The 23,724-nt window shown below is 43.3% G+C and overlaps 2 protein-coding genes across 12 annotated transcripts in view; one reads left to right on the top strand and one right to left on the bottom strand.

Annotated features, from left to right (window-relative positions):
* The window catches only part of FRMD5 (FERM domain containing 5), a gene marked incomplete at its 5' end in the record, with an annotated part of 339,686 nt that extends 329,724 nt beyond the window's left edge, over window positions 1–9,962 (top strand). For 2 of the 3 annotated variants that reach the window (XM_079914500.1, XM_079914499.1), the window contains 4 exons: window positions 1,073–1,147; window positions 1,708–1,776; window positions 2,667–2,773; window positions 8,124–9,962. In XM_079914500.1, coding sequence (XP_079770626.1) covers window positions 1,073–1,147; window positions 1,708–1,776; window positions 2,667–2,773; window positions 8,124–8,701 — 829 coding nt within the window. In that variant the 3' untranslated portion in view covers window positions 8,702–9,962. The remainder of the gene's footprint in view (window positions 1–1,072; window positions 1,148–1,707; window positions 1,777–2,666; window positions 2,774–8,123) is intronic. The other variant, XM_079914501.1, reaches the window with a different exon arrangement.
* Window positions 9,963–15,085: 5,123 nt separating this feature from the next.
* WDR76 (WD repeat domain 76) overlaps window positions 15,086–23,724 on the bottom strand; it is a 64,232-nt gene continuing 55,593 nt past the window's right edge. For all 9 annotated transcript variants that reach the window (XM_079907861.1, XM_079907858.1, XM_079907860.1 and 6 more), the window contains 2 exons: window positions 22,905–22,958; window positions 15,086–16,612 (listed from right to left, as the gene is read on the bottom strand). In XM_079907861.1, coding sequence (XP_079763987.1) covers window positions 16,357–16,612; window positions 22,905–22,958 — 310 coding nt within the window. In that variant the 3' untranslated portion in view covers window positions 15,086–16,356. The remainder of the gene's footprint in view (window positions 16,613–22,904; window positions 22,959–23,724) is intronic.

Raw genomic sequence — 23,724 nt, 5'->3', positions numbered from 1 at the left:
GGCTCAAGAAGGTGCTCAGAAAAAAATAACTTTACGTGTCTAACACGTATTAAATATTTTAAACCAAAAAAAAAAAAAAAAAGAAAAGGAATGTGCTCAGACAGGAGAGTAAGTAGGCTCAGAGCCTCATGGAGCCCTGAGACAGGTGGGGATGGTGTCCCCAGCGCCTGCTGTTCATGGATTATAGGGACAACTCCCTAAATATTCACTGCCCGCTCAGGACAAAGGCTTCAGACCAGTTCGGTTCCCAGCTGGGTTAGCACTACAGGCACCCAGGACGTGTTGTGGATGGGGTCAGGTCTTAGGAGATTCAATCTGGGCAGCTCTGCCCATGCTTCCCTTTCTAAGTGAGAGGAGTACAGGGATCAGAGCAGTCACTCAAGGGTGGCTTCCAGAGTCTCCACCTCAGCTGTTCACAGCCTTGAAAGTGGTGTTAATGGGCTTTCTGGGGGAGGGCAAATGGTTCCAAGTTCAAACAAATGGTGGAACTTTTATTAAAGTTCAGCTAGTTTCTTCATTTCACGACTTCTCAGAGTCTCTAATGTGACAATATACTTTAGGTTCGCTCCAAGAAGGAGATGGAATAGGAAGGGCACTACTCTCTTCTCCACCCACAGTTACCCAGACATGGACATGAATTCTCAAATACTAGGACTGGAAGGGACTCCTGAGGTCAAGCAGTCCCAGCTCCACCATTTTATAGATAAGACTGAGGCTAAGAGAGGAAAAATTTGCCCAGGGTCACACTGCTAACCAGTGGCCTGGCTGAGATTCAGCAGGTGGCATTCTCTTTCCCTAACATTTATTCTCTCAGTCCCCATGGTGAACCCATGAGGCACTCTTGGGGAGCCCTCACTCTCCTAACGTGGAAGTGGATTGCAGCATGCCTGTCCCTAGCACTGAGACCGTGAACACGGCCCTCAGGTGCTAAAGGAGTCAGAGACAAGCAGGGCTGTGAAGGGCCTTTTCCTGAGGGGTTCTTTCAAGTAGCCTTTGGAAGGAGCTGGGGACACAGCCTTAGGCTGTAAGGCATTGCAGACCATCTCTCACACTGGACTTTGCCTTGCTGCAGGCTGGAGAAGTCAAGCCAAGTCCGCACAGTGTCCAGCAGCAATTTATTCTTTAAAGGGAGCCGGTTCCGATACAGGTAAATAGTGACAGTAAGTAACCGTTATGGACCTATTTTCAGACCCTTCTCTGGAGATGGGTGGCCCAGTGGTCCTTATCCTGAGAACAAAGACACTGGGAACCTCCAGAGAAGTGTGAGGTTTCCATCCGATTCTCCTGTCTCCTAACCCTTTGACTATTTCTTTCCTTCCCTGCAGCTGTTTGCCTGTAGGGGTTAAAATGTGTGTCTTCTCCTGCCCTTACAAAAGCAGCAAAATAAGAACTGTAACAGTGATTCCTTTCATTTCTATCTAAAGATTTCATTTTTTTGCAATATTTCTGGAACACGCTGGACAATGAGGAATCATTCCTAAATGAGGATGGAAGATCCCAAAGACCGCAGAGACAGAGAGCTGTCAGGACGCCTTAGAGCTCTTTACCCCAGCAAGCAAGCCCTACTCAGTGGCCTAAACATTGAGAAGGGGTAGGCCAAAGAGGCCACTTCCCAATTCAGCTCAAGTATCTGAGATCTTACAGAGGAGCTCAGTCCTGGAACACTGTCTCATTTCTTGCTGCTTGTTTTATTTATACTACTTATAGTGGCCGAGTTGCAAAGGAAGTGATGGAGTCCAGTGCCAAGATCAAACGGGAGCCACCAGAAATACACAGGTAGGCACCAGGGGCTTATCCCCAAACCAGGTCCAGCTCAGATCTCGGACTCTTAAAAGAGCCAGCAGTTTGAGTACTGTGAAGATTCTGGCCATGATGGCTTCCAAACAGGGCAGCAGGGTGAAGAGACCCATCTCAGTCAAAGGCATGGGAACAGGATGACCCTGGAGAATGAGGGAAGATGGGCTAATGCAGACAGTACATCAGACCCAGGAGCCACCTTCCTGGGTAATTCTCTACCATCATCCCAAGTCCTGAAATTGGTCATAGACCTTGGAGGACATGCCCAAGCAGCAAGATTTCATTGGCTCTGGAAACAGTGCATTACAGGAAGCCAGTCACACTAGGTCTGAAATAGTTTCAGGATCCATGCTTTATGTGTAACTGTAAATCATAAATTTCCAGGAGGCCATCTCCTAAAACCTGGTAAGACTGAGGGAGAATATGATTGGCCAAAAGGTCTGGGGTTTGCCAACCAGACTGACCTCTGGGAATGGGAGCATTACTACCTGCCTTCACACGGACCCCCCTGCCCTCTGTGGGAAGTCAGGGGAGGCCGCATATCAGTCTTAGGCACATTTTTAGGAGCACCACATATCCTGGGGCTCTACTCTCTGACAATCCTGCCCAGGGACCAGTGGCACCACTGCCACACTAAAGAAAGGTTCGGGTAGGTCTGGGATATAAGGAGGTTGACAAGTTTGAAGTAGTGTCTCTGACTGGGATTCAGGGACTAAAGGCAGAAAGCAGGTATTAAAGATTTTTAAAAACAAAACAAACCTTAACACAGCCAGGCAATTCTCAGGCAATTCTAGTAACCAGTCCTCAACTCTGAGTCCTGACCACATTTGTCAGTGCACTAACAGAATTCTTTTTTTCTTTAACCTCAGAGCAGGGATGGTCCCCAGCCGCAGCTGTCCCTCCATAACCCATGGCCCAAGGCTGAGCAGCGTCCCTAGGACCCGGAGAAGAGCTGTTCACATCTCCATCATGGAAGGTGAGCATGAGCTCTGGAGATGACCTGGGGTTCCTCCAAGTTGTCACCTGGACCGGTTCCTCACAGGGACCTTGAAAAGAAGTGAATTTGCACTAGAGACAGCAGCAAGTTTCTCCAATGGTAGGGAGAATGTTTCATCCAGTCAATGGGAACACCAGCTGGGTGTCAGGTGAAGGGTAATCCCATCCAGCTCTGATGAGCTGTGGTCCAGGAGGGGTTTGTAGATCTGAGAGTATTAGACTAAACCTTTGGGAGAGAACCACGATCAAAGGCCTTATTTATGTGAGTACCTTAGTTGCTCCATTTGTAAAACCCCATGGGTTTCAAGGAAGCTGATGTACATGCAAGTACTTTAAAGAAATGAAAGCATTTACTGGGTAGGCAGCAAGCACAATGCAAAGAGCCCTGGTCAGGAAGTCAAGGATGAGGTCAAAATAGGAGCTCTGCCACACATTTTCTGGGCAGGTTGCTTAACCTCTCTGAGCCTGTTGCCCCCACTGTAGAAAGGGGTGGGGGGTGGGGGAAGGTGCCTTGGAAACTCCCAAGTATAATGGCTATGCAAGGTATGGAATTATTGAGGGCTGGCCATCATCAGACACAGCCCCCTGGTTTTCCCTCCTATCTTAGGCTGAGCGGGAGAAGTGAGCCCAGCTCTCTTATTTTGGGGTGTGCATCTCAGGAAAGTGGACTGTCTTCTCCTCTTTTGAGGAAACATAACTTTCTCCCCTCTCTGTGGCCCTTGTTCCCATCTGTCCTGAGGCTGAAGCCACCAGGTTCATCCCAAGGCTCTTGCAGAAAGTCGGGACAGCTGTCCTCCCAGAGAAAAGGCACCCCCTGGGGGAAGCTGGCCCTAATGCAGGTATCGCATGGGAGAACAGCCTCAGGCATTACTGCTCCCCAGCATATGGAAGAATGTCCAGTAAAACCAGCATTCCCAGAAGAGGGAAGACTGAGGCCATCCATGTGGGGATATAACTCATTTGGAGTAGCTGCCAAGCAGGGTTAGCAAAACAACTCAGAGGTGGGGAGAACCATCCTCAAGCTCCCCCAAGACGAGCTGTGAGGCTGCCTCAGTTCCCCACCAGCTCTGGCTGTGCCTTCAGCCTCCTCCCAGAACCTGTCTTCTCCCATTGTAGCAGCAGTAGGCTCCTCAACATCCAAAACTGTCACCCATGCTTACAAAATGCCAGGGGAGGGTGCAGAAAGCTATTAGAGCAGACACCCCCCCACCCCAGGGCCAGGGCACGGCCTCAAAAGCTTAGGCTCAGAACTTCACACCTGGCAGATTATAACACAGCAGGCCTCCACGTGCTACTCCCCAAGCCAACGTGCTCCTTACACCCCATGCCCAGTGGTGCCTATAGACAAGCACAGTCTTCATCCCAGGTCATGGCCCTCGAGGCCCATTAGACTCAGAAGAGCGTGGGTAGAAGCTCAGAACTGCCCTGGCAGGAATGAAACTCACAGGCAGAATGTAATTCAGGGTGAGGAGAGGCAGATGGACATCTGGTTTGGATGTGAAAAAAAATACAAGATTTTAGCAGTTGAGCGGCTCTATCAGTGCAGGGATCATCAAGCCTGGGGAAATAAAGAATGGATTATTTCAGGAGGTGAGAGTTCAGCTGCATCATCTCTCAAGGGGGGGTTTTACCTTTAAAGCACCTAACACGGCTGACCCTCACTGTTCACCCCAACCAGGCAGGGAAGGGTGAGAGGGACTCAATGGGGACCTCAGAGGAAGGACACAAACCATCAAAATGCCCAGGAAGTTATGGACATTTGAAATTCGTTCACGCTCCATCAGGGATTGTCTTTCCTATAGTCCATATGGCACATAATTAATATCACAGAAACCATTTGCCTTTTCCAGGGGAAAGCTTTGTTTGCTATCTCCAAAAACAGTGGGGAAAATTGCAAAGACATTAACGTAACGTTACAGTTTGAATGAAACCATGTAATCTCAATGAACTGAGACCCTTAAAAAGAAGACTGCATTGGTTGGCCCTGCCCTCTGCTCTAGGGGATGCCAAGATAACACATGTTATTAGCACAGGCCTGACCCAGAGAGGACATTCAGGTATGTCAGTTCTTTCACCCATTGTGCCCCATGGGGCAGCCAGACAAATAGCGTAGATCCCAGTGGAGGAGGGGACGCAGCCCATTTCCAGCCCCAGAGCCACCGCCTTACACTTCAGAGCCACCCAACCCAAAGCCATTTTCTTTGTAGCTTCACATCCTGGATTTTCTGGGACAGTCCCGATTTCCCCTACTCTCTGGGATTATTCCCTGCCCTCTCTGTTCCTCACCCTCTGAGAGGTCTGAGGCCCTTATACGAGCCTCAGGGAAACAGCTACTGGCTGGGAAACCATTACCTTTTATAGCTCTAAGTCCTTCTGACTGAATCCAGTCCCCTGATAACGCTGGCCTCTCAGAGCTGCTCTTTCCCTGCAGCTCAGTCTGCTCTGAGACTCTCAGAGCCAACCTTTTCTCTCCAGCATGGGAGGCACTGCGAAAGGGCTGCTATGGCGTGAGATCAGTTGGTTTCCCATCCTTTCCCTCTGTACCTTCCCCGCCTGGCTGGTTCCCATGAAGAGATCAGCTGATTTCCACTGAAGAAGTACCTGCCTTCCTGGGCCACCATGGGGAAGAGTCTGATTAAGATTCACACCAGAGTCCGAGTTCAGCTCCGGTTGACTAATCACTGCCTTCGGCCCCTGAGTGTGCGCATCCTGAGGATGGGGCCCCGGCTCCAGGGTAGGCTCCTGACCACTGTGCCCCCTGGCCCACTGGGAGCCACCTCTGGGCAAGGCGATCAGCTGGAGCACCTCCAAGGTAAAAAGACACCCTCTGTTTTGCTGTGCCACTCACCCAGATCCCACCCACGACACCCACCCCATCCATCCCAGAATAACAGGTTTGAGGCGAGTGGTGGTTTCTAGTGAAACCTGAAATTCTGTACAGGACTAACCTAGCACAGGAATAACCTTAACTTTATAGGTGAGGTCTGTTGGGGGAACAGAAGACTAACATTTACTGAGTAATTTTGTTTGTCAGGCTGTCTACTTAGAAATACATATGTAGCCATTATCTTGTTTACTGAGAGCACCAACAACTCACTATAATGTGGCTTCTGGTGTCCCTCTGATTAGCTCTTTCTGATGTCATAGCCTTTGCCCCTCACCTTCCCCAGCAGGCTTAGGGCTGAATTGTAGGCCAGGCTATGACTGCACTAAGTGGCTTCCGGCAGCTATGCTGGTCATACATTGGAAGATCTGGCAGTCAGAGCTGTCCTTGTGAGGGGACAGCCCTTGAAAGGGTGTGAGGTGCCCTGTGCAACGGGGCTGAGGTTCCAGAGAACAGGGAGCCAGAAGAGTACTTGGGAAAGGAGCTGAGCCAGCAACATGTAAGATCAGAGCCTGGAAAGGTTTGTTTTATCAGAAACCCATTTCACACTCCCAGGTATGTGTTTCTCATGCTACACACGTGCAAATGGGGGAAGAAGGGAGGAACACTGGGGAAAACAGAAAACAGAGGAACATCAAAGGCTCTGGAACAAGGGACAGGCTCTTAATTTCACCTTATTTCACAACAGTTTCTTGGGCAATTGGGACCTAAGTCTAAGGCAGGTGCAGGCTGTTGACTTAATTCATCCTGGCCTGTTGTTCCACTCCCCGGAATCCAACTGCATGATCATTAGCACCATGGAATAGAAAGAGGCTTGGATTCTACCCTTGTCTTTGCCAGTAACAACCAACCACGTGACTGTAACCTCTTGCCCTCACCACTTCATGAAGTTGTTTAAAGATAAAATGGAAGTGCTTTAAAAAGTTTTAAACATTATACAAATTTAAGTATCTTATAGCATAGGGACAAAGGAAATACAGCCAGGACTGTGCAGCTTCTGAAAGCAGGAGCCAAGAGCTGCTGCTAATATACTAATGGTGAGGTGGTGGGCAGCAGAGGCGGATAGCAGGGGGCTGCCATCTCCCCTGCCCATGCCAGCCACTCGTTCGTAACCCAGGGTTCATTCCTATGGAGAATCTTTTACTGTGTGTATGCCGAGACGGGCTACAGCAGGCTGGGCAGGCAGGCGGCCTGGCTGCAACTGGCTACCTACCAAGGAAGACGAGATACACTATTTCTGAAATGTTACTGGCACCTTTTAAAAGAGACCTTGGGGCTTCTGAAGCCAGCCCAGAACCAGAAAACTCCGTAATTGGCCCTGGTTAGGTCTTACCTTTACTAGCTGGGTGTCCAGCTGTCTGGGGCAGTCAGGGTCGATTTCAGAGCAACAGAAGGGGACGAGCTTCTCTTGATGTGGACCACAAAAGCAGGGAGAGCCACTCTGAAACCACCAATATGGCCAGGAGTAGAAAATACAGACACTGAACTTGAAAACAAGAAGCCATTTCCTTGGGAGCACTATGACATGGGCCACACTTGGTGACTCTGAGCTCTGACATCCGCTGGCCTGGGTGGCTGCTGTTTGGTTGAGGGGGGTAACCAGCTCCTGTTCTTCCCTACTAGAGCTTTGAGCCCTGGAAAGAAAGAAATGTTCCATCTAAGAAAGTAAAGAGATAATGAGTAGTTTTAGGGGCAGAAGACCCTTCCTCCTAACTAATGTAAGCGAATTTCCCACTGATGCAACAAGATCGTCTCAGAGACCACTCTGTACTCTGGAGTAGCTAAAGCAAGGGGAGCTGTCAGCCTGTTCTGGACCCGGCTCAGTCTAAGGTGAAAAGAGAGGGAGAGCACTTAGGAAGAGCAGATCAGGTTTTTACCTCCCACAAAGTCAGGACAGCTAGAACTGGGTGGCTGAGGAGCCTGATAGCAGCTGCAGAAATCCAAAAGATGAGCTCATGAGCTCAAGGAGCTGTGTGCCAGCTTGTTAGGACACTCGGCTCCAGAATCTGTATTTGATGAGGCCCAGCTGGGCAAAACACAGTCTCCTCCACATTCCTGCCTCTCAAGGCCCTCGGCTCCCTGAACCATGACCCCAGCTCTGGTTGGGTCAGGGATAGTCTGCGATTCTCTTTCAAATTGGGCTAAAGCCAGGCCCAAGACACCAAAGGCAAGAAAGGCAGAATCTTTAACCAATATGGCCAAAACTATAAGCAAAAAGAAAAACTTGCAACCAATGCCACTCTGGTTCCTGCTGCTTCTCTTGTCCTATTCTTGATACATCAAAACAGAGTGCAGTGGCCATTGCTGCTGGTCACGTGGGGCGTGCAAAGGGGCTTCTCCTAAGATTTTAGTGACCAGATAAAGCAGGATAGGTGCTGCCTCCGCCTGACAGCGAAGTGGGTGCCGGCACACAGAAGGCCTGCTCATTTTCCTTTTGCCTTTCCAGGCCTCGAGTCCCTACGGGACAGTGCCCACTCCACCCCGGTACGTACCTCCTCCCACGGGGACACTTTCCTGCCTCACGTGAGAAGCAGCCGGGCAGACAGCAATGAGCGAGTTGCCGTGATCGCGGATGAGGCCTACAGCCCTGCAGACAGTGTGCTGCCCACCCCTGTGGCCGAGCACAGCCTGGAGCTGATGCTGCTTTCCCGGCAGATCAATGGGGCCACCTGCAGCATTGAGGAGGAGAAGGAGTGTGAGACCAGCACCCCAACTGCTGCAGAGATGGAGGCCCTTGGGGGAGAGCTGAGGGCCCTGTGTCAGGGGCACGGCAGGCCAGAGGAGGAACAGGTGAATAAGTTTGTTTTAAGTGTCCTCCGTTTGCTCCTTGTGACCATGGGACTCCTCTTTGTTTTGCTCCTCCTCCTGATCATCCTTACCGAGTCCGACCTTGACATTGCCTTTTTCCGCGATATCCGCCAGACCCCCGAGTTTGAACAATTCCACTATCAATACTTTTGTCCCCTCAGGCGATGGTTTGCCTGCAAAATCCGCTCAGTGGTGAGCCTGCTCACTGACACCTGAGAAGGCATGAATCCTCCCAATAACTAGCCAGGTGGACCAAGGAGCCCGGCTACCCATTCCCAGCAATGGGACCCATCGTGGAACCATCGGCACATGTACCAAGTCCTCCTCTCATGACTCAAAGTCCACAGCCTAGGAGGGTCGTTTCCCAGAAGAAGAAAGGGATAGGCTCATGCCTTGTCTAAACTAACTGGGAAAACTCATTTCCTTCAGAGGTTCTTTCAAGAAAGGCTCGGCGACTCTGTTTCTCATCCTCCCAATTTGCAGGATAAAATTTTTGGTTTTGAATTTTGATTTTTCATAGATGTGTATTATTTTGAAAATATCAAAAATAATTTATTTTATTATTACTGATTCTCGCAGTAGTGTCACCTAGTAGATGGGACACTAGTTGGAGACTAGAGAGCTGTTGTCTTCTGTATTCTGCAGGAGCTTTCCTACTCAGTTCCAGTAGACTCATCACTGCAGCCTCAGCGGGGCAAGCCAGGGGTCTGGACAATGGGGACTGTCTAGGTTTTCTTCCCAGACAGAGCTTTTAAAAAAAAGTAAACATCCGTGTAGAATGATTAAATGGAAAGTTGCTTCTTATGACGGTCTGAGTTGGATTTTCTTTTCCTTTTATTTCTTTCAAATCTGAGCAGAGTGGGCATCTGAAGGGACCACCACTACAGCAGCAGCAGCAGCAGGGGTGGGGTAAGTCTGTCCCCTTAGACTAGATCCTAGTGGGCATCACCATGAGTTTTGTATGATGAACTTAGACTTCTGTGGGGGTTTTTTCTGAAGACCCTCAAGACTTTTATAGTGCTCCAGAAGCATTAGGTGAATTCGGTGGTGCCAGGGATAGAACTGTCAGAAATGCAGGACTAAGTGTAGTTAACAGAAACCAGAGCTAAGGTACCTGAGAGACCGTTGAGGTCACAGAGCAGTACTTATTTTGTACAACACCATCCCCCCCAAAAAAGACTATTTCAATTTATATTTTAACAACAAAATGTATTTTCTTATCAATTCATATTTTGTTTTTACTTTATGGATTAAGAAAAATAGAGCCTGACGAACTTAAACGACACAAGGAAGAAACTGATCCTGAGAATAAAAAGCTTCAGAAAATAGAATTCCAAGATCAACAAACAGCCTGGGAAGGGACCAGGAAAAGAATCTCTTTAAATAGGAGTTCTAAGAGATGCCTACAAAAGAAGGTGAATGTGGCAGAGACCAAGACTTAGATGTAGAAATACTGCCCCCTAGCGTCATCCTCTGCACTGGGAAAATGAAAGTTGTAGGAAAGCACTGGGAAAATGAAAGTTGTAGGAAAGCACTTACCATCCTTGCCAAGGCTCCATGCAGAAGAGCAGCATGTGGAGGGTGAGTGTGGGGTCCGAGGCCCGAGCTCTGCAACTCTTACAACCACTCACACACAAGATCTTGTTTTCATCTCAGGGAGAGATTTCTAAGTCATCTGGGCCTGAGGACTTACGTAAGGACAGTCAGTGGACATATTCCTGGGACCCACATAACAGTGGAGCAGCTGCTGACACCCTATGATGCTGGGGAGCCTCAAATGCAGAACAGAATGAGTCACATGTAGATCTGCTTTCCCCTAGTTTGTTCTCTGAGACAGCAGAACCACGTCCATATATAGAATCTAATAGCCATGGATAAACGGAGTTTTTCCTTTTTTAAGGTTGGGGGTGGTGCTGTGTTTCAAAATTTTAATTGCCCTTTTATCTAGACCAGGGGTCGGCAAACTTCTTCTGTAAAGTGCCAGATAGTAAATATTTTTTTATTTTGGTTTTGTGGGCCATACTCTGGCAACTACTCAACTCCGCCATCTTATCACAAAACAGCCATAGGTAATACATAAACAAAGGAGCAAAGCTGTGTTCCAATAACATTTTTATTTATAAAAACAGGCAGTGAGCTGAATTTAGCCCACAGGCCATAATCTGCCAACCCCGAGCTAGACAATAACACTGCTCCTTACCAGTGTGTAAGCAGAAAGAGGGTCAGCTCTGCTCCAATCCCTGACATGTGTTAAAGATCCGGATCATTTCCCAGTAGAGGCACTGGGGTTGCTTGTTTAAAGGGTGCTCGAACAACCAACCAGCAAAGAGATGTCTGATGCCAAGATGAGCAAGATCAACCACTGGAATGCTAAAACGCAGCCAGAATCTAAGCATGGAAGAGGGCCTGTCTGATCATTTCCATACCAGCAGAAATTTGGGCAGAATTACAAACATCTATTTTCAAAGTGACAAGACAAAATATGAGGGAGAGCCTAGTAAAGATTAGGGATCGCTTAGAACCAACTAGCCACTGCCACTTGTCATCTACACAGGAAAGGCTTTATTAGCACAGGATTGGAGTAAAAAGTAGACTCAGAAGAAAAGGCTGTCAGGAAATAGGGGGCTGGTTTTAACCTGGATATCTACTGTCTTATGCAACATAGCAGATTACCTTTTAGTGTAGTGTTCCTACCTCAGTCTGTAGAATATGGTGTTTCTATGCAGTGAGTGATAGCCTCGACTCTGACCTTTCATATTCACATTAAAGAAAGATGCAGTATTCCATATCCTGGTACGTACTTGTGTCTAGAGTTCTAACAGTACAATAGTCCATGCCACTTCCTACAGCTGGATTTTGCTCTCTGAACAGAAACTTTTGGGTTATTTTTTTCCAGGGCTTATCCCACAAAATACAGATAGAAAAGTTTCCTTCAATTTGCTTTTCAAATAGTGCTTGAATAACAAACTTCCTTTGTTGGTGACTAGTCTTTTTTGGGATCTCCCCATCATTAGAAATTGTTCAAGTTTTTAACCTGATTTTACTATGTTCCACTATGTCTCCTATTTTCTCTCAAAATTAGTTTTGATCTCATTGTAGAAAAAGCAGTGGTTTCCACAGCTTCATCTATCAGAGGAAATAAAACTCTTACTAAAGAATAGTGTACTGCATCTTTAAGCAGTAGAAGGTAAACTACCTGCAAATGTGAATTTCTTAGTTTCATTAAAAATATATATAGTTGTTAACCTCTTGTGTGCCAAAAATTATAAGTTACATTTTCCTTCAAAGCAATGTACTTTTTTCTACATATGCAGTATGTAGTTAGCATAAAATCATTGGTGCCATGAAAATTATTTTTAAACGTAAATAAATATTTAAATATCATAGAAGAGTGGACTCTTTTTTTTTTTTTTAACTTACAGCCTATCTCACTTTCTCCTCCTTAAAATTAACAACACATAGATAAAAGGATACCAGTGGGATTTACACAGCTGACTGCTGTCTGCGACTGGAATTATTTAAAATAATCATTTTGTTTATAGCCGTCTATTATCTTTGTTCTTCCCCCCAAAATAAATACTATTAAGAACTTAGAAGCTGTAAGTGTGAAATAATTTTGGAGATGAATTGGACCACATTTTTCTGATGAGGAAAACCAAGAAATGATTTTCCCAAGGTTACACACAGTCTCAGAGCCCAAAGGAGAATCTAGATGGTCCAGCTTCTGCACCAGTGTTTGTAAGCCTGGAGTAAGAGAGAGAACAGCAAACACTTCCTATGAAGGGAACAGAATGATATCACCACTACAATTACAAACCTCATATTTACAACTTAACAACATACATTCCTTTAACACTATCTCATTTGATTCTGTAACCATCACTCTAGCTATCGACTGGTAATGGTCTTCTAAATTCCATGAGGATAAAAAGTGAGACTAGGGTCCACCCTACTAGCTTATTATCTAATCTTCCTATTTTCAGTTCTACCTGCTTTCCAACCCTCCATTCTGCCACTAGATCATTTTCCTAAAGCACTGATCAGGTTATTCACTTACTTCCAAATTTTAAGAGGTTCCTATTACCTTTAAAATGATATCCAGGGACCTCCCTGGTGGCACAGTGGTTAAGAATCCACCTGCCAATGCAGGGGACACAGGTTCAAGCCCTGGTCCGGGAAGATCCCACATGCCGCGGAGCAGCTAAGCCCGTGCACCACAACTACTGAGCCTGAGCTCTAGAGCCCGTGTGCCTAGAGCCAGTGCTCCACAACAAGAGAACCCACTGCAATGAGAAGCCCGCGCACCACAACAGAGTAGCCCCTGCTCACTGCAACTAGAGAGAGCCCATATGCAGCAACGAAGACCCAGTGCAGCCAAAAATAAATTAATTAATAAAAAAATAAAATGATATCCAGTGCCCTGTCCCCAGGGAAGTTGGTGTTTTTTCTTAATGACAGGAGTCTCTTAAAGTTGCTTAAAGTGATCTGAAGAGTAAAAAAGCGTGAGAACCACTGGATGCAAGTGGTTTCCCATGATCCTACAGACTTACAGCTACAGCCCTTTTTTTAAAAAAAATAAATTTACTTATTTATTTATTTATTTTTGGCTGCATTGGGGTCTTCGTTGCTGCGCACGGGCTTTCTCTAGTTGCGGCGAGCGGGGGCTACTCTTCGTTGCAGTGCGCAGGCTTCTCATTGCAGTGGCTTCTCTTGTTGTGGAGCACGGGCTCTAGGTGCGCGGGCTTCAGTAGTCAGGGCACGTGGGCTCAGTAGTTGTGGCTCATGGGCTCTAGAACGCAGGCTCAGTAGCGGTGGTGCCCTGGCTTTAGTTGCTTCGCAGCATGTGGGAGCTTCCCTGACCAGGGCTTGAACCCGGGTCTCCAGCATTGGCAGGCGGATTCTTAACCACTGTGCCACCAGGGAAGTCCCTACAGCCCTTCTTTGGATAACTAATGACGACTCACCTATGCAAACGTCCTTTCAAGGCCCCTGCTTAGGGTGCCTCAACCACAACCAAGCCCCTCTGCACCTGAACACACTTCTGGTTTTAGCTCATGAACAGGCTTCCTCTACACACCCCTACAACATGCTGATGGAGTGGAGTAAAACACACAAAAGATACTTTTAAAACATTTCCTCTTGCACAGCTTCCATTTTAGGAAAACATACCTTAAGATGTTTTACTCCTCGCTCTGTGTAACTGTGCTAAATATTATCTTCCTCACAAAATTCCACCTTTTCATTTGAAAAGTCAAACATTTACAGCCACATGAACCAGAATTATGGGTCTATGCTGTCTTAAAACTAAAACTCATTACTGGCCATCAACTCTGTACTAACAAGGAAAAACAAAAGTACTAAATCAGAAGGGACAGCCTAATAAACGAGACGCCTTAAGTTTTTGGAATCTGAAGACAGAGTGCATATACTTCTTCCTCTCAAGTTTGATACAGAAGGCACATGTTTATGCCCTCCTCTTCTCATGTACTGTACACTGGCTGAAAGTATTTAAACCTTTGTATCCATAGCCCTAAAGCTCTCTGCTTTCCTGGAGAACTATCTTTACAAAGTCTTCTCTATGGAAAGGTTAACTCAAAGGACAGAATACTAAAATGGGTCTTAAGCAATTCAGATTCTATCAGTTCCTAATCATTTGTGGTCTCTCTTATTCTGACCAAGTCTCCATCCACCCCAAATGAGATCATCTCCTTCCTCCTTAACGTCACATTAAAAAAGGTCAGGCATCTCAAAGAAAATAACTACAGGAGAATTCAGAGCTTACATGCTTATGAGATGTTATAAAGGCCAGCTAACAAAAAAGGTTTATCCGGAAGGGAGAGAGCAATCATAATACACACATAATTACAGAAGCCACACAGCTTTAAGCGAGTCTCTGGGAGAAGTGCCTTTCACAACAGAATACAGTGTAAGGATGTCCTAAGGGAGGCAACTGTCCTTTACGTGCTTTCTAGATTTAAACAATTGCTCCTTTATAGAGCTTATCACCAAGAAACAAGTCCCCCACTCACCGTCCTTCTCTCCTTCCTGCACCGCCTCAAGAAGACAGAACTCTGTTAAGTAGAATGGGATATAAATAGCACAGCTGATGAAGCTACAATGGCAAAAGAAACCAGAAAAGTGAGAAACATCAAGAATTTGCTAACATTTGGTGCAGAAGCCAGGCAATTAGCACCAAGTATACCACCAAGTATTCAAAGCTTAAGTGATAGTACTAATTTGATTGAGAGTAGTTTTCAACATCTTAAAAGAACAACTCCCACAGAACTAGCTACTCTAGAACCTGTAAAATTAAGTGGCATGGAAAAGGGAAAGGGAGCCTAAAGGTTTCATTTACTATTTCCAGGAAAGTTTAAATATACCTCAACCTCACATGACCTTACTTTTTGCATTTCATAAATTAATATTTCCACCTTGCTTATCAATTCCTGTATTCATATCACCAAGAAAATAGAGAAATCCTATTCCTTCTAAACTCCCACAATGTATTAATAAACTAAGCCTCAAAACTTATTTAGACTTTAATTACAGAGAAGGAAATTATTTAAGAAAAAAATGTTCTTCAAGGAAATGAAACATGTCACTTTATTTCTGTGATATACAATTATGAAAAGTTAATATTTCCTCTTAGAAATCAAACATATTGCTGAAGCTATTTACAACAGGCTTTCAGTAGTAGTTTGGCAATGAAGAACAATGGAAAAAGTTGGATAGGTAAGGTCACACAGTAATATTAGTCACTGATTTAGTAATATCCAATAACAGACACATTCAAATTGCCATAGCTTCTGAAAAAAAAATTTTATGAAGAAATTCCAAAAATAGTATTTCATAACACTTCCCCAGGTTATTGAATCTCCTCTGGAGAGTTTAAAGACAGGGACAGATAAGGCTGTCTATGACTTTCTAAGTCAGGCGCTTTTACTTCTTTAACCATGACCCACAGTACCACAGTAATAAAGAAATACATTTTACATCAGAATATCCGTATGCATGTATACCTACAAATATGTATGCATATGGAACTAAGTTTCACAAAAGAATACTTACTCTAAGTTTGCTATTCTTTATTATTTCTCTCCTTTTCATTTTTGTAGACACTGTTCATGGCCACTTAACTGATTTCATGTGAACAGCTACAAACCACAGTCTGGGAAACACTGGTCTGAAGGTAATCTCATACTGGATTACAACAATCAGGTAGATCCAAACCCTGTGCCTACAAGCCCTGGGTTTCCTTAGCTGTGTCTCAGGAGCCATGTAGAGGAGCGGGAGGGAAAGGGTCAACACACACAGACACAGGCCCTGCCCAAGTGAACCAAAGCTTCTCAGCAATTTCTTGGGATTTCATGTAAGATTTAATTTAGAGGCAAGGGGGAAAAAAGGTGCTCAGTTTAAAAACTCAAAAGTTTCAAAGTCACTGAGTTAGATGACCTTTCAGGACCCCTTCCAGTGTATGAGTCTAGAAATAAATATTTACTGCAAACTATAAAAAAAACCCACAAATCTATATATCACTATAGAATCAAAACCACAAAAACAACCAAAATACTGATCACTCAAAGCTTTATAATTTATGTTAGAATTTCTCAACATTCTGCCTGATTAAAAGTGCTGAAGCCATCACAGTCTCCCCTTTAATTCCCTTGCCATCCTATAGAAACAACCTCCAAGGCTTCTCTTACTAAAAGTACCTTCTGCTCACAGTTCTTATTAACAAAGCAATTTTATATTTGCTAAAAATAGAACATATTACCAAGTAAACAGACTAAGCCACGTGAATTACTGGGCTCCTTAGACACTGATTAATTTGAACAAATCAGTGTTGTCAAACCAAAAACTCCGCAACTTTCTTAATTCATAAAAACATGTATCCTCCCACTGGAGTTACCACCAGCCAAAATATACCGAGTTGGGTGCATAGCGTTGATGGAACACACAGAGGCAAGGCATTCTCCACCAAGAAAAGAGTGCACCCACTTTCCTCTCTCATGGAAGATTTCCACTCGCCGTGGCTGGGCCATGCTGCCGACTATGATACAGTCTTCTTGTTTAGGGTCCCACACAGCTTGGAACCTGGTCAGCCATCTCCCAGTAATGGTGTTGTGCCTAGTGAAAAAAAACGATTTTTTAAAGGACAGTAGTGTTAAATAACTCCAGGTAGCATGGGCAGAGGGTTAAGATGGCATTGCTCCTAAATGCTGATATTCTCTGCCAAGTTTCTTTTCATTAAGTTACTGCGTCACCAACAACCTATTCTCATCCTTCATGCAAGACTGAAACTCAGGACAGAGATGATGTATTCTGCATTTTTGAATCTCCAGTGCTGGGTATAGTGATTTGTGCTCAGTGGATGATCACTAAATGTCTATTGAAATGGCACATTTTTTGTTCACTATTTACTAGCTCAATGGACTCCCCTCCCTTTTTTTAAGCACATGCAAACAGAAGAAGACCTAGAACAAAGAAATATATAATCTAGGTTTTTGCTGTTTTAACAGGATCTGCTATTTCCCATATTTGTATTCCCCTAATAACCAAACCCTGAAATCATTTTATATTCCATACAACCTTAAAGTTAAAAATACATCTGGAGCTCAAAGAAGAAATCACAAGGGAAATTAGAAGATATCTGCAGACAAATAAAAATGAAAACACAACCTACCAAAATCTACGGGATGCTGTGAAAGCAATAGTAAGAGGGAAATTTACAGCAGTAAACATTAGAAAAGAAGAAAGATCTAAAAATCAACAATCTAACTACACCTCAAGGAACTAGAAAAAGAAGAACAAACAAAACCAAAAGACAGCAGAAGGAAGGAAATAATAAAGATTAGAGCAGAGATAACTGAATTACAGAATAGAAAAACAACAGAAAAAAATAAACTAGGAGTTAGTTTTTTGAAAAGATCAACAAAATTGACAAGCCCTTAGCTAGATTAAGAAAAAAAAGAGAGGAAATGCAAATCACTAAAATAAGAAATGAAAATGGGACATTATAACTGATGTCACAGAAATTAAAAGGATTATAATACTATAGACAATTATACACCAATGAACTGGACAATCCAGAAAAAATGAATGAATTCCCAGACAAAGGACTTCCCTGGTGGTCCGGTGGTAAAGAATCTGCCTTCCAACGCAGGGGACACAGGTTCGATCCCTGGTGGGGGAACTAAGATCCCACATGCTGAGGGGCAACTAAGCCCACGCACAACTACAGAGCCCACACACTCTGGAGTCTGCACGCCACAACTAGAGAAAAGAAAACCCACATGCCGCAACTAGAGAGAAGCCTGCATGCCACAACTAGAAAGAAGCCTGCATGCCACAACTAGAGAGAAGCCCGCACACCTCAACGAAAGATCCCACATGCCTCAATGAAGATCCCACATGCTGCAACTAAGACCCAACACAGCCAAAAAATAATTATTTTTTTAAAATTCCCAGACACATACAATTTACCAAGACTGAATCATGAAGAAATAGAAAATCTAAGTAGAACTATAACTAGTAGGGGGATTAAAATAATAACCAAAAACCTCCCAACAAAAAAATCCCAGGACATGGGCTTCCCTGGTGGCGCAGTGGTGAGAGTCCACCTGCCGATGCAGGAGACACAGGTTCTTAACCCAGTCCGGGAAGATCCTGCATGCCATGGAGCGGCTAGGCCCGTGAGCCATGGCCGCTGGGCCTGCACGTCTGGAGCCTGTGCTCCACAACAGGAGAGTCCACAACAGTGAAAGGCCCGCATACTGCAAAAAAAAATTAAAAAATTAAAAAAAATCCAAGGACCAGATGGCTTCACTGGAGATTTCTACCTAACATTTAAAGAAGAATTAACACCAGTGCTCCTCAAACTCTTCCAAAAAATTGAAGAGGAGGGAACACTTCCCAATTCATTCTGTGAGGCCAACACTACCCTGATACCAAAGCCAGACAAGGAACCTACAAGAAAAAAAAAAAAAGCCTACAGACTAATATTCCTAATGAATATTGATGCAAAAATTCACAACAAAATACCAGCAAACCAAATTCAACAGCACATTAAGAGGATTATACACCATGACCAAGTTGAATCTATACCTGGGATGCAAGGATGGTTCAACATATAAAACTCAGTTAATGTAATATACCACATTAACAGAATGAAGGACAAAAATCATAAGATCCTCTCAACCAGTACAGAAAAATCATTTGACAAAATTCAATACCCTTTCATGACAAAATTCAATACCCTTTCAACAAACTAGGAATAGACAAAAACTATCTCAACATAATAAAGGCCATATATGAATGGCCCACAGCTAACATAATACTCAATGATGAAAAACTGAAAGCTTTTCCTGTAAGATGTGGTAAAAGGCAAGGATGCCTACTCTTGCCATGTCTATTCAACATAGTATTGTAAATTTAGTAGGACTAGAAAACTGGGTAGGACTAAAGACTACACAAACACACAAAAAAACTATTTAAACAATTTCAGCAAATTTACAGGATACAAAAATCAACACACAAAAATCAGTTGCATTTCTACACATTAAGAATAACCAATCCAGAAAGGAAATTAAGAAAACAATCCCATTTACAATAGCATAAAAAAGAATAAAATATTTAGGAATAAATTTAACCAAAGATGTGAAAGCTTTGTATACTGAAAACTACAAAACATTACTAAAACAAACCAAAGAAGACACAAATAAATGGAAAGACATTGTGGTTGTGGACTGGAAGACTTAATATTGTTAAAATGTCTATACTACCCAAAGTGATCTATAGAATTCAATCAATGCAATCCCTATGAAAATCCCAATGGCATGTTTTACAGAGATAGAAAAAAAATCCTAAAATTGATATGGAAACTCAAGGAACTACAAACAGTCAAAATAATCTTTAAAAAGAAGAACAGGACTTCCCTGGTGGCGCAGTGGTTAAGAATCCACCTGCCAACGCAGGGGACACGCATTCAAGCCCTGGTCCAGGAAGATCCCACATGCCGCAGAGCAACTAAGCCCATGCGCCACAACTACTGAGCCTGTGCTCTAGAGCCCACAAGCCACAACTACTGAGCCCGCATGCCGCAACTACTGAAGCCCGTGCACATAGAGCCCATGCTTCGCAACAAAGAGAAGCCACTGCAATGAGAAGCCCGCACACCACAATGAAGAGTAGCCCCTGCTTGCCGCAACTAGAGAAAAGCCCACGCACAGCAACGGAGACCCAATGCAGCCAAAAATAATTTTAAAAAAAGAACCAAGTTGGGGGCCTCATGTTTCCGGATTTCAAAACATACTACAAAGCAACAGTAATCATGACAGTGTGGTACTGGTATAAAGACAGACACTACAGACCAGTAGAACAGAATAGATCCCATAAATGTACATGTACATGGTCAAGTGATATTCAACAAGGGTGCCAAGACCACAAAATGGGAAAAGGACAGTTTCTTCAACAAATGGTGCTGGGAGAACTGGATATCCACATTCAAAAGAATAAAGTTGGACAATAATCTTATATTATATACAAAAATTAACTCAAAGTGGATTAAAGACCTAAACATAAGACTTGAAACTATTAGTAAAACAGAGAAGAAAACATAGGGGGAAAGTTTCAGGACACTGGATTTAGCAATGATTTCTTCAATATGACACCAAAAGCACAGGCAACAAAAGCAAAATCAGACAAATCTACATCAAACTTAAAAACCCTGTGCATCAAAGGAAACAATCAACAGAGTGAAAAGGCAACCCACAAAATGGTAGAAAATATTCACGGATCATATATTTGATAAGGGGTTAATATGCAGAATATGTAAGGAATTCCTATAACTCAACAACAAAAATTATGCAATTCAAAAACGGGCAAAAGACTTGAATAGACAGTTCTCCAACGAAGATACACAAATGACCAACAAGCAAATGAAAAGATGTTTAACATCACTAATCATTAGAGAAATGCAATCAAAACCACAATGAGATATTACCTCCTTAGGATAATCACTAACAAAAGAACAGACAATAAGTGTTGATGAATATAAAGAGAAATTAGAACCCTGGTGCACTACTGGAATGTAAAGTAGTTTGGCTGCTATGGAAAAACAGTACGAAGGTTCCTCAAAAAATTAAAAATAGAATTATCAGATGATCCATCAAAATCCCCCTTCTGGGTATATATCCAAAAGAATTCAAAGCAGGATCTTAAAGAGATATCTTTACACCCATTTTGTTCACTGCATTATTCACAATAGCCAAGAGGTAGAAACAATCAAAATGTCCATCAACAGATGAATGGATAAAGAAAATGTGGCACATACATACAGTGGAATATTATGCAGCCTTTAAAAGAGGAAGGGACTTCCCTGGTGGCGCAGTGGTTTAGAATCCGCCTGCCAATGCAGGGGACATGGGTTCAATCCCTGGTCCAGGAAGATCCCACATGCCGCAGAGCAACTAAGCCCATGTGCCACAACCACTGAGCCTGGGCTGTAGAGCCCTCAAGCCACAACTACTGAGCCCATGTAACACAACTACTGAAGCCCGTGCGCCTAGAGCCCATGCTCTGCAACAAGAGAAGCCACTGCAATGAGAAGCCCGCGCACTGCAATGAAGAGTAGCCCCGACTCGCCTCAACTAGAGAAAGCCTGTGCACAGCAACGAAGACCCAATGCAGCCAAAAATAAATTAATTTTTTTAACATCTTTATTGGAGTATAATTGCTTTACAATGGTGTGTTAGTTTCTGCTTTATAACAAAGTGAATCAGTTATACATATACATATGTTCCCATATCTCTTCCCTCTTCCGTCTCCCTCCCTCCCACCCTCCCTATCCCAACCCTCTAGGTGGTCACAAAGCACCGAGCTGATCTCCCTGTGCTATGCGGCTGCTTCCCACTAGCTATCAGTTTTACGTTTGGTAGTGTATATATGTCCATGCCACTCTCTCACTTTGTCACAGCTTACCCTTCCCCCTCCCCATATCCTCAAGTTCATTCTCTAGTAGGTCTGCGTATTTATTCCCATACCTAGAGTCTGTCCTACAGAGTAAAGTAAGTCAGAAAAAGAAAAACAAATACCGTATGCTAACACATATATATGGAATATAAGGAAAAAAAAGAAATGGTCATGAAGAACCTAAGAGCAAATATGGGAAAAAATAAATTAATTTTAAAAACTTAAATTAAACAGGAGGAGATCTTGTCACATGCTAGAATATGGATGAACATCGAGGGCATTATGCTAAGTGAAATGAACCAGTCACAAAATGACAAATACTGTATGATTTCACTCATATGAAGTATCTATAATAGTCAAAATCATAGAAATGGAAAGTAGAAAGATGGTTGCCAAGGTCTGGGAAAAGGGGGAAAGAGGAATTAATGTTTAATGGGCAGTTTCAGTTTTGCAAGATAAAAAAATTCTAGAAGTCTGCTGCACAACAACGTGAATATACCTAACACTATTGCACTGTATACATATAAATAGTTATGATGGTTAATTTATGCGTTTATAACCACAACTAAAAATAAAGTAAAAAAAATTTTTTTAATATATTTGGGGCTCTTTACTGCTCTCCAAAGCAAAAAGCAAAGCACTGCCTTTTTATTCTTTATATTGTAACACCATTAGCAACCCTTTCTAACTAAAGAAGTATGAACAATGGAGAACCACATTTCCCTCTGCCACTCAATGACCCTATCTCTACTGACCTGTGAATCATCACACTAGATAATTTTTTTTAAATATGCATTAGAAACCAATAAACTAGAATTAATGAAGTTTGAAAAGGAAATGAAGAGGGAAATTCTGTGAAAAAGAAAACAAACATGCTTAAATATAGCCTCTATAGACTATAAAACTCATGAAGCAACAATCAACATACATTGCACACCCTGTCCCCAACTTCATAAATACTAATAAAGAGGTATGTCTAGGAAGAAGGCATTGCATAAAGTTTGATGTAAAATACATACATTAAAAGTAGCAGATGCAAAAAAAGGGTAACCAAACAAAGTAAGTGGGACGGTGGAGAGGCCCTCCAAGCCCAGAACAAACAGGTGCAAATAAACAGAGCTTCAGCTAGCCTCACCAGCAAGTAAGTCTCAATAGGATAACATGAGTAATTCAGGTTGGAATAAAGTCACTTACCTTAACCAAGAATAACCACCCAGAGGCAGAGAACAGCTACTGACTAAAAGAGATTGAACCTCTTTACAGAAACAGGAAACCTGAAAGCAAGAACCCTTCTGTATAGGATAGGAACTAGCAACCTGGAACACTGGAACAATGTAATACAAAATCAGACCTATTACATCTCCTTGACAATCAGATGTCCAATGTATGCACTCCAACAAAGACCTCATAGTAATCCAGGGTCTACTTTATTTGGCACATGGAAACCTACCTGATGGTGGTGAGAAGAGGAATCTTCGAGGATATACAGCTGCTGTCAAAGATTCTACAAAATAAAGAGCAAGAATAAAGGGGCACACTCTTTATTGTTTCTTAATAATTTTCTGAAATATTATCAGTATATTTAACAAGGTTTTCACTGGTTCATGATATGAAATATGATTGTTATCTTAAAATATATAGGATCAGGCGCTAACAAATCTCAGCTAATATATTTACAAAAGTTACAAAGAATATTATAAAATTCAGTGCTTATAGTTTAGTGTGGAAATTACTTATTTAGACATTATTACTCCAAACTTAAATGTACATTCTAAAGTGATAATCTAGACTCTATATTCAGATTCACAGTAATATAAGTCATACATAAGGGATGTAGTCTGAAAATGCAAAAATAACCTAAAAGTGTATGCATGTATCAAGGGAGACTCATCAGTTGAGGGCGTGATAGTGTCACTTCCAGATTCTGGCGAGACTAAGACTGTCCAGTGACCAAGGGGAGGAGTTCTTGTGGGGCAACTGGAGGTATCCAGAAGCCTCGACTAGGTACCCTGGCAGACAGAAACTAACCGAATCATCACCACCTCCCCCTTCTCCTTGTGCCTAGCTATTCCACTGAAATTTCTTGGCACTAGAGCTTATTAACTAACTAGATTACTAGAAAGCCAAATCACTAATGGTTAATGTAACAAGAGTAAACTCTACAGTGCAAATGAACAGGAATGGGACAAATAAGTAGCCCTTAAGACAAAGAAAACTACATGGGTGGAAAGGGGACACTGAGCTGCCACTGTCTGGTGACTAAATCTCTT

This window comes from Stenella coeruleoalba, assembly GCF_951394435.1.
Source record: "Stenella coeruleoalba genome assembly, chromosome: 2".
NCBI classification, from domain to species: domain Eukaryota; kingdom Metazoa; phylum Chordata; class Mammalia; order Artiodactyla; family Delphinidae; genus Stenella; species Stenella coeruleoalba.
The sequence above is the reverse complement of the archived record's forward strand: the minus strand, read 5'-3'. Positions and strand labels throughout refer to the sequence as shown.